The sequence below is a fragment of the Hevea brasiliensis genome, chromosome 12 (genome assembly GCF_030052815.1).
Source record: "Hevea brasiliensis isolate MT/VB/25A 57/8 chromosome 12, ASM3005281v1, whole genome shotgun sequence".
Classification (NCBI taxonomy): domain Eukaryota; kingdom Viridiplantae; phylum Streptophyta; class Magnoliopsida; order Malpighiales; family Euphorbiaceae; genus Hevea; species Hevea brasiliensis.
Window position 1 is genome coordinate 39,601,924 of NC_079504.1, and position 10,675 is coordinate 39,612,598.

Consider the following 10,675-nt stretch of genomic DNA (forward strand, 5'->3'; position numbering starts at 1 on the left):
TGATGGGCATCACAAACGAGAGAAAAATTGGTGAGATCTTTTAGAGAATACTTTAGTTCAAGATGTCAAACCTTTGATTTTTCATAGTGTTGTCTATTTAGATTTGTGGCTGTTCTTCTTAACAATATTTTTTTTAGAGAGAAAATTTAAGTTCTTCCTTTGAAAGTGTAGTGAATCTTATCATTATATAGACACGTTATTGATAGATCATTAAGTCTTTATATATTTTCAAGTTACATCATTTTGAATTGTAACCCAAATCGTAATTTAAAGTTACGAAATAATATATATTAACTCGCATTACTCAGCGTACCTCGGGCTGCAATGGCTGTAACGGATAGGCAAATGAGGAGGAGAATAAGAGAAGGGGAACAAATTAAAGAGGTTTGGAGTTGGGTGGAGAGGAGGCATTCTAGCTATTTTTCATGTTTCTACTTAAACTTTTAAAACATTAATTTGCTAAAACTTGGCTTCTCATAAAAGAACAAGCATATCTTATATGGTGGAGCTAGAGTAAGTGGAGATGCAAATTTAGACTTAGTCTATTTATATTTTGAATCTATAATGAATTTAGTATAAACAAAAAAAAATCTTGTAATACCAATGCAACATCTTATGGGACTCCTTTCTATCCTTGGGTATACTTGATCAATAACTCTTTTACAAGTTTTAATCTAGTTAGTAAAAAAATTAACAATTTATTTTTTAAAAAGTTTCATGAGTTGAGCATTATATAGCCCTTTTTCTTAAATAATTTTCACAGCAAAATGATAAATTCAAAATTGATAGTCAGGGTGATTCTAAGTTAAAATCTCTTCGCTTTTTATATTTATAAAAGTGGAGAAAATTTAATCAGCCTATTCTTAATTACCATCAATTTTAGTGAGTTAATTTATTATTTGATTATATTTCATATTATTTGACAATATAATATTGATTACATATTACTTTAGTATAAATTTGACTGATATCTATATATAACGATTTCATTATAATAGTTGATTATGATCGGCCTTTCTTTTCCAAACTCGAGCTCATACCCTGTTTGAAAATATGTGCGGCTTATGGAGCAATAACAAAAATCGCTAGCTCTTACAATGGCATTATTGCATTATGTTTAAGATTTTTGAGTTTGTCTCGTCTAAGATATATAAATGGGCAACATTTAGAGAGTTTTTTTACAAGCCAAAATTTTTATTAAATATTATTTCATAAACCAAGAGCAAATTAAGGAATTCTTTTTTTCAAAAAATTGATCAAACCTTAAGAAATATAGAGAAATTCTTAAATAGATTCAATTTACTACATTATTTTACTAAATCAATCAAATCATTTTATAGTAATATAATCATGAATAAACATATGATTTAATTTTTAATTATCCATTAACATATTTATATAATTATATGTTAAACATGAATGATATAGAGCGATTTGATTAGCTTAATTTACGAATGGCATGGTGGACTGTGTTTAACACAAAAATAAATCTGGAATTGAAAATATTGTCTACAAGGTAGTGCAAGAAAGAATAAGAGATTCCAACAGACTTTAATCAAGCAGTGCAGGAAAGCAGAAGAGACAAGAACATGAAATTATATAATTTTAATTTCTGATATTATATAGCTTTAACTAGCATCATCTAATTGCAATTATCATTTTATTGATACAACAACACCAAAACGACTAGACTTTTATTCGTATTGTATTATAACTTGCTAGAGAAGAACTCTAGCTTCTCAATACTCCCTCTGCCTAGAGCATATTCGCTTCCTATGATTGTTTTGTGATCCTGCATGCACAAACCCATTTAAATTAAATTAGCATTTCTGAAAAATCACATGTATAGTAGATCATATGGATCAAAAAAGAAAGAAAATTTGATGAGCGTAGATATAGAAGTCATACTTGGAGCAGTCAGTATTGGGGCTAACTACGTATGGAGAAGTAGTTCCACATTTAGCAGGAAGCTCGTTAACCCTTGTATAATTGAGGCCAGGGATCTTAGCAGCACCTTCCTTGACGCATTGGCATTTAAGCCTTAGATCTTCTGTCGTATTGGCAAGTGCAAGCGATTCTTTGATTCCTGAACAACAAGCTGGTGGCACGTCCCCTCCAAATACACCATAGGGGATGCATGGAGTCAGTAGCAACGTCACTTGCTCGCATGATATCTTTGCATATACATGAGGAACAACAACGAACATGGAACACACTGCTAACATTACCAGAAATGCTTCCTTAACACCCATGCTGCTATTTGCCACGTAAGCACTCTACTTGCTCAATTTCAAGAATACCCACTTTTATTTTGTTTAGTTTGTGCTTCTTAACGCTCTAGCTGATGCCTACTTATAGAGTATTTTCACAACTGTGGGATGTTAATCTGAGTGTACCAAAAACCCAATAGAGTTCCAGGATTAGGATAGAAGCTTGAAAGGTTTGGCTTGGAATTTAACAGTTAGTCTATAGGATAGAAGCTTCAAAGGTTTGGCTTGGAATTTAACAGTTAGTCTATAGGGCGGCTAAGAAAATTAGTTGTGAAAATTCAAAGATATTTCTTTTGCTATGATAATAAGATTGATTGAGAGAAGGAAGATTAATTGAGAGATATTTGGCTATGATTGTGGTTGAAAATGTGTGAGAAAATTCTAGGTAGATTCTCTTGACTTGTTGCAGAAGAGGGCTCCCCAGTAGAATTGCCACTTGTCTAGTTTGATGCTGAAAAGAGTGTTTGCTTGCTGACTCTCACACACGCAGACATGCGCACACAAACACAAATAGTTGAGCCATATTTAAGTTCTTCACGTTACGCAACTACAAAGAAAGCTGATGGACTCAACCTTTTATTTTAATATTTATAAGTTTATAGTTTATAAGCTAAAAAAAATAAGCTGAGGGATCAGCTTTTCATTTTAGTGTTTATAAGTTTTGAGTATATAAATTAATTTGATCAATTATTTTATTATACTATTCTCATTTAATTTTTAAAATTTTATTATAATTTTTTTTAATATATTTTTTAGTTATTTTAATAATAAACATACTTATAAACTATTTTTTATCAAATACATCAATTGTTTATTAATAACTTATAAGCACTTTAATTAAATATATAATTATTTAAAATTTTAAATTTTTATAAATTTAAATTAACTTATAAGCAATAACTAAATTTAAATAAATTTTCCTAATATAACATTTCAATGTTAGTATAACATTGCATGCAGAGCAATTATAAAGAAAAAAGGAGTTTGTAAAGAAAGCTTGAAAGTTGAAGTATTTAAAACATTTGCCAAGGGAAATTGACTGTATTATGAACAGGGAACTCGGTGAAGAAAAATAATGTTATATAATGTATAGGTTGCAGTCTTGGAGTTTCCGTGTAATGAGTCTTATATGGAAAACATGATGAATCTTAGATTTTTTATTTTTTTTATGAAAAATAATTTATATGTAAAAAATATTTTTTATGGATCTGTTTTTTAGGAAAATATTATTTATTGTTTAGTTATAATATTAAATTAATAATATATATTTATATTATATATATAAATATTTTTATATTTTAATAAAGTTATAAAATTTTAAAATATAGAAAATAATTTTCTCTTATTTAATTTTTTCTCTAATTAAAAAATTATTTTTCATTTATTTTTTCAATATTTTAAATATTAAAAAATATAAAAATATATTTAAAAAAAATTTCCGTAAAACGAACGCACTCATTATGTTTTCCACACTTTGGTTTATAAATGATAAAAGCGAAAAGATAATTTCAAAGATAGTTATCTAAAACAAAGAAATTAATGTCTTGGTTAGAACTTTGGCCTCAGCAATTTGTCTAAAGCTGGTAATTAAAATAATTAGTAAATTTTGTCTAAAGTTGATTGTGACATACTTGCAAATTAAGCTCTACGCTACTTGGCTTATGAATTCTAAATTAAAGAAGACAAGTCAGAGAATATTAAGATATTACAATTTAATTCTTGAAATATGATGTATTAAATAGTTAATTTCTTTTTTTCAAAATTAAATTGCTTAATTTTTTTCCTAAATAATTTACTCTCATAAAATTTTGGATTTTTATTTTTAATATATTTAATTTTTCATATTTTATTTAAAATATTTATAATTTTATTATAATATTTGAATTTTATTTATTTTAAATACAGTTTAAGTTTGATTGTTAAGAATGTGCAATTTTCGATTCAATTCCAAACCAAACCAATCAAATTAAATAATTAATCAAAATATATAAATACAGTTAATTGCATTGTAATCATTAATTATAATAGATTTTATATAGATCTAATGATAATTAATGATTAGAATATATATGTTATACATACAATTATTGCATTAAATAAATTCTTGTCATATAAAACAACTCTAGTTTATATTTCAATAAGGTCATTATATATTGCCAAATTCCAATGAAAATTCAGTTGGTTTTTTTTTTTTTAAATTTTGCCACATCAAAAATAGAAAAAATTATATAATAAAATCGATATATATATAATAAATTCATTATAATACTATTAATTATGATGAGTTCCATATAAGTTTTACAATGATTAATGATTATAATTAAATTGTTGTATATACAACGATTGTACCTATTAAAAATTCTAAAAATAGAATCAAATCAGCATTGAGATATCATGACAATGATCCTATCATTGCAAAAAAAAATTAAAGTTGGAGTAATTTCTCTGCAACGAATTGATGAAATTAATTTGATACACATGATATATCCCCTCCTTTCAATTGACATATTTTCTATGCACATCTTTCATTCCCTCCACTTTCTGAAAGGAGAAAAAGTGCAGAAATTTGAAAATAACTATTTTTTTTTACCCTCAATTTCCATCTTTTTAAACATAGCCTTAGTTAATAAGGTTAATACAACAGTTCATGAATAGTTCTATTTATAGAGCCAATAAAAAAGGAAAGTTACATTTTTAAAGAGTTAATTAATTAAATATCTATCAGCTATTAATTATATCCAACAACTAAACCAAATACTTCTTCTATCTATTTAAGCTCCCTTTATGAATCTAGATGATTACCTTGCTTTCAAATGCCATTTTTGTTCGCAACAAATGGGTGTGAATATATATATATAGGCAATGCAGGAAGAACTGGATGAAGCATCCTTTGAAAGCACAGAAGCGGGTTAATGGCTGAGCTACTGGAAAATGATTTTCCTTCCATTCAGTATGAAATCAGTAGGCTGTGGAACAAGATTATCAATAAAAGGTACTATTCATACGCCTATAAAATGAAAAGAAGGATTAATTGTAAAATTCAAGTAAGCTAAAATAACCACGAAACAAGTTACCCTGTTATTTTATTCAAATTTCACAGAACGAAGTCTCTAAATCATCTTCACCATGTGACTAGTTAAGTGACTGTGCTTTGCATGCTGCCATTACTAGTTTTCTATTTAGGTTGATTGGATAAAAAAATCTAAAACTTTTAAAATATTTATAATTGTAGCTAAAATTTTAAATTGGGTGCATTATAGCCGAATTTTAATTAGTTGTCACAATCTAGTTAAGAGATTAATTGAATTTTAAAAAGTTAACAGTAAATTACAATATAATTCCTAAAGTTTTAATTGATTTACAAAATAGATCATCGCCCATCTCCTCGCTCATCCCTCATCTCCTTCACAACTCACCAATAATGCCAAGCCTCCTCCCCTGTTCTGTCTCCTCAATTCCTCATTCCATTCTCTCAAATCCACATCGACAGATTTCTCATGGTTTCAAGCGAGGAAGCAGCTCCCTAATCCCATCAGCTTACCTCCCTAGTCTCGACTGCACCACCAACAAAAATAACAACGGGAGTGCCATTCATTCTCAAGCGTTAAGTCTACTCATTTAAACTCATTGTTGGGTTCCGACTTGGTGTTCTCTAATAACAGCGGCGGCTCTGATTTTTATTTTCTTGTACAGTTGAAATTTTTATCTGTGGTTAATTTTGGTTGTGTGATAAAATGTGTTATTTGGGTGTTAGTTTTATTCTTAGGAATTTGGTTTTATGTCATGGCATCAATTTGAAGGTTATTGATACGAGGGTGAGGCTTGTAGAGTTGGTTCTGAGTTTGAGGTGTTTGATCTGTGGCTTGGGAGTTTTTGTTGCTGTTCTTCTTGAAACAGAGAGAGAGAGAGACAGAGAGAGTGATAGGGTTGGGGTTAGGGGCATTTTGAGTATTAAGAATTAATATTTACATTGACCAACTTAAAAACATTGATTTAAATTATATAGTTAAATATTTTGTATAATATAATGTTTTGATATTATATTTTATGAGGTATTTTAATTAAAAACAATTACATTTATTGATTAAAATATGTATGGAGGAATGGATTTGCCTAATAAAAAAATATTTTTATATTAAAATATACTTTAATCAATAAAAATAATTTGTTAGTATTAAATTTTAATTAAAAATAAATAGAAAAAATATATTATATTATATAATAAATAAATAATATTTAAACATGAAATTTAAATTAATAAATTATTTTATTAATCAATTAAAACTTTAAAGACTATATTATAATTTACGGTTAACTTTTGAAATTTTGATTTCTTTAGCTACCATTTGACTACTAATATGACGATCAACTAAGATTCAGTTATACTATACATAATTTAAAGTTTTGATTACAATCACAAATACTCTAAAAATTTTGAGTTTTTTTGTACAATAAGAGATTTATTTAATATAAAATGTTTTTATTATTTAAATTATATATATATATATATATATATATATATGAAGAAATAAATAAAAAAAAAAAAAAGAAAGAAAGAAAGAAGAAGTTGTGTGGTTAATTCGGCCGTTACCGAATTCTTCTAGGATTGTAATTTGTGAGCCCAAGTTGGACTTATTTATGCGTTGAGTGGAGTGGTACCACAAGGTTGAGAAGTGGTAGTTTTTCATTGAAGACCATCAAAATTATTTGAGTTGTCGGTGAGTGCAGAGTGGCCGTGCAGTGAGCTGTGAGTAAATTGAGTTATTATATTTGTGAGCGTTTTGAGGGAGAAAAATAATTTAGTATTTGTAATTATTGAATAAATTTTAATAATTATTTCTGAATTTATATAGTTGTAACATTACAGTTTTTTAACTTAAAAATGTAATATAAAATCTCATCAACTTTTAAATTTTTCATAGTAAAATCCTTCTAACCTCTAATTACCGATTTTTAATTAGACGCTGACCTGTACAGTTTCAACATAGAACTTAGTCAGTATTTCTCTTTTTTTTTTAAGTCATGTGTAAATTGAATCATTTTTCTTTTTGTATACTGAATAATTTTTTACATATAGAGAGAATAATTTTACACTTTACTTAAGAGAGGAGAGAAATATTGACTAAGCACCATGCAAGAGCTATTCATGTCAGTTTCTAATTGAAAAATCAATAATTGAATGTTAGAGGGATTTTACTGTGTAAAATTTGAAAGTTTATGTAACACCCCTAATTTTTAAATTTATTATTTTTTGGTAAATATTAATATTTTATTTTATTTAAATTTGAGGAAATTATTCGAAATTTTTCGGATTTTAGAAATCGGGTTCGATTTTCTGAAAATATAAAACTTTGATGATTTTTAAAAATTAATTTAAAGACCACGTGGCAAAACTAAAAATATATTTGGACTCTTCAAATTTTTCTGAGTTTTCTAGAATTTTTTCAGAATTTTTTAGCCTCGTTTTCGTTTCCAAGGCAAAGTAAAAATTTAAAAATTTATACCTTGAATCGAACCGGCCAAATCGAACCGGCCTTCTCCTTTTTCTTCTCCCCCGCTCGTTCTTGTCGCCCATTTTCTCTCTCCTCCCTCCTCCCTAGGCCGCGCTGACCTCCCCACCTCGCCATGCCGCCCCAGCTTTCGCCGTGGCGATCAAAACGACAGCGTGCGTTTGGCTTCCCGGCCACCATTTGGGCCGGGTCTTATGTCTAAACTCATTACATCTCGAGAGCTTTCCATAGACACCAAGAACACTAAAATCCATTGAGCAGTCTACCCAATTTTTTCTGAGAAGTTTTAGCCCATTTCAACTTTTGGGCTAGATTTTCTCGCAAACCGTGAACCCCACGAGAAAACCGAGAATACCAGAGCGTTCCACTCATTTAGAGCTTCTCGGCAATATAAATTTCAAAATTTTTCGACACTGTTTTTCGGTAGGTCTCACGAAACTTCGTAGTGTTTTTTCGAGCACTAAATGAGCTTAGAAAATTCCGTAAAAATTTTGTACTACCCCCGTATTATGGGCTTTGTATGGGTACCTTTAATTAGAGGAAATTCGACAGTTGCCCGAGTCTGTGAATTTCCGGCCAGACAAACAGGATACCGAAAAAGTCTCGAAATTGAGTCGAGATTTTAACTACCTCACCGTTGTCAAATGTCCCGAGCGCATCCCCAGAGTTGGAATCGGCATAGGTAAACCCGAACCTTACTTTTTAGTAATTTTCTAGTACTTTAAAAATCCATAAAATATTCGTGGTAGTTCAGCAAATTATGATTCTTTTTGCAATAGCCTAGTAATATTGCTAAGGACCGCGGAGCAAAGTTTTAGAATTTTTAGAGTTTATTTGGGTAGTTTTTGCAATAAGGGTCAATTATAAAGACTAAACTGTAATTTTATATTGTGTGATTTGTGACTATTTGGATGGGCCCAGGAGGGGCTGTGTGATATGATTGAGTTGTGGGTGTATGCTATGCGAATATAGAATTGTGTTTTTAGCCTTTTTGCAGGTTGAGTAGGTCCTAAGTATAGGTGATACTTTGCCGGATTTTCGGCACGACTTAGGACGTATTTGGTCTTTGGTTTGTATTGAGTCAATTGTATTAAATAATTGTAATAAAATTGTCAGGTGAGCCGGGACAGCCTTCTTCCTCCGCCCAGCCGCCACAGTGACTGCTGTCAAGTCTGTGAGTAAAATATTAATTTTAATTGTAATTTTGATATTATTATATGTTCAAGCATGCCCACGCATCACTTATATGTAAATATTTACGTAGTTAAACTCTAGACACGTTTTTTGTTGCATTCACAACTGTTAAAGTGCCATGGATGTTGTTGTGGTAATTTGGAGCAGTGTGCGTGCATTGGCGTGCGTGTGGTACAGTATTGGCTATGGACAGGACGGGTAGACACGGCTTGAGATCTTCGCTGGGACCCAGTTCTTCGGAGTAGACACGGCTTGAGTTCTTCGCTGGGACCCCAATTTGGTTTATTAAGCGAAAGTCCAGCTTAAGTTCTTCGCTGGCATAGGTTGGATTTAAGAGAGTCAGATAGGGATTAGCTCACATATAATTATGATTTGACATTACTGGGTGTGTGAGTGTTCTAAATTACCTTTTTGCTATTATGATGTGAAAATATTACTGATGTTGCATTTCACTCTACAGGATGCATTAGCTTTAGATAGTTATAGAGATTATGGTTAAAATTGATATTTTACTCTCTGATCAGTCGAACGCTCACTCCTGTTCATTATTTTTCAGGCTACAGGAAGATTTTGTTGTGGTTAACCTGCTTTTCTCCTTCACAGGTTGTTTTATTAATGTTTGTGTATTTTTATTAACTCCTAGAATTTCTGCATGTGTTAGAAGTATTTATTTGATTTGGATCTGTAATATAATTATCATGTTGGACTTGTAAACGTATTATTATCTGCATGTTTGATGGACTGAATGAGGGAGCTGAGCTCCCATTTATTTATATGACATTGAGTATGTGGAGGGTGAGCTGAGCTCCCCAATTGATTATATATTGTGTTTACAGGTAGGGTGAGTCAAAAACTCCCCGTTAAAAGGTCCACTTTATGGCTGGACTCTGTCCGATTGAATTCTTGAAATTGGGCCCAAATGGGCCTTAGAGTTGGGTTAAGGAATAGTTAGGCTTACTACGGGCCTCGGGGGCTTTAGGCTGGCCCAGGTCCTAGTGCCGGTCTGGCCCATAGGTTGGGTCGTGATAGTTTAGGGAGTTTTATATTATATTTTAAAGTTGAAAGACTGTAATGTTACAATTATATAAGTTCAGGGATAATTATTTAAATTTATCCATAATTATTTTTTATTTAATAGTGAACTTGTTGCTGAGTATTATTGAGAATGTCCCTTGGCAAGCTTGGGAAGAGTAGTGTTGGGGTGTCCTACAAGATTCTAAAAGGTTATCCTATTTGTGTTGTTTCATGTCCAGCTAGCGGATTCAAATATTGCAGAGCTCAAGACAACTCAAAAAGCTCTTGAATTGCTGCTTTCCTTGCCAGACCTGTGCTCCGAAGCTTCAAAATTTCTCATTGAATCATACTCAAAGGTCGCCGTTTCATGGGTATCATCTATTGTTAGCTCTATTTTACAAAGCATCATAGCTCTCCCTAGGACCGTGTTCTCTCACATTCCAAAGAGAGGTTTGCTGCGTTACAAGGATTATGTTGGCTTGCTGTAACTTACTTCTCTATTTTTTATTACTTTTGTAATGGCAACGAAGTTGATATATTTCTTATTTAGACTCAGCCCATTATAGATCAGGTCCAAATTTATGAGACTATTCTTTAGGCCGGGTGTATTGGGTATAGTCTAAAGCAATTCCTTCCATTCTATTCCAATGCAATGAAGCTTTTGCTTAAAAAAATAATTACACTTGT

General features: G+C 30.5%; 1 protein-coding gene across 1 annotated transcript; it reads right to left on the reverse strand.

Annotated features, from left to right (window-relative positions):
* Window positions 1-1,580: 1,580 nt before the first annotated feature.
* On the reverse strand, window positions 1,581-2,460 carry LOC110651645 (non-specific lipid-transfer protein 1). Its single transcript, XM_021807030.2, has 2 exons — window positions 1,909-2,460; window positions 1,581-1,792 (listed from the first exon to the last, which is right to left on the reverse strand). The coding sequence occupies exons 1-2, from the start codon at window positions 2,250-2,252 to the stop codon at window positions 1,774-1,776; spliced, it is 363 nt and encodes a 120-aa protein (XP_021662722.1). The 5' UTR covers window positions 2,253-2,460; the 3' UTR covers window positions 1,581-1,773.
* Window positions 2,461-10,675: the final 8,215 nt, after the last annotated feature.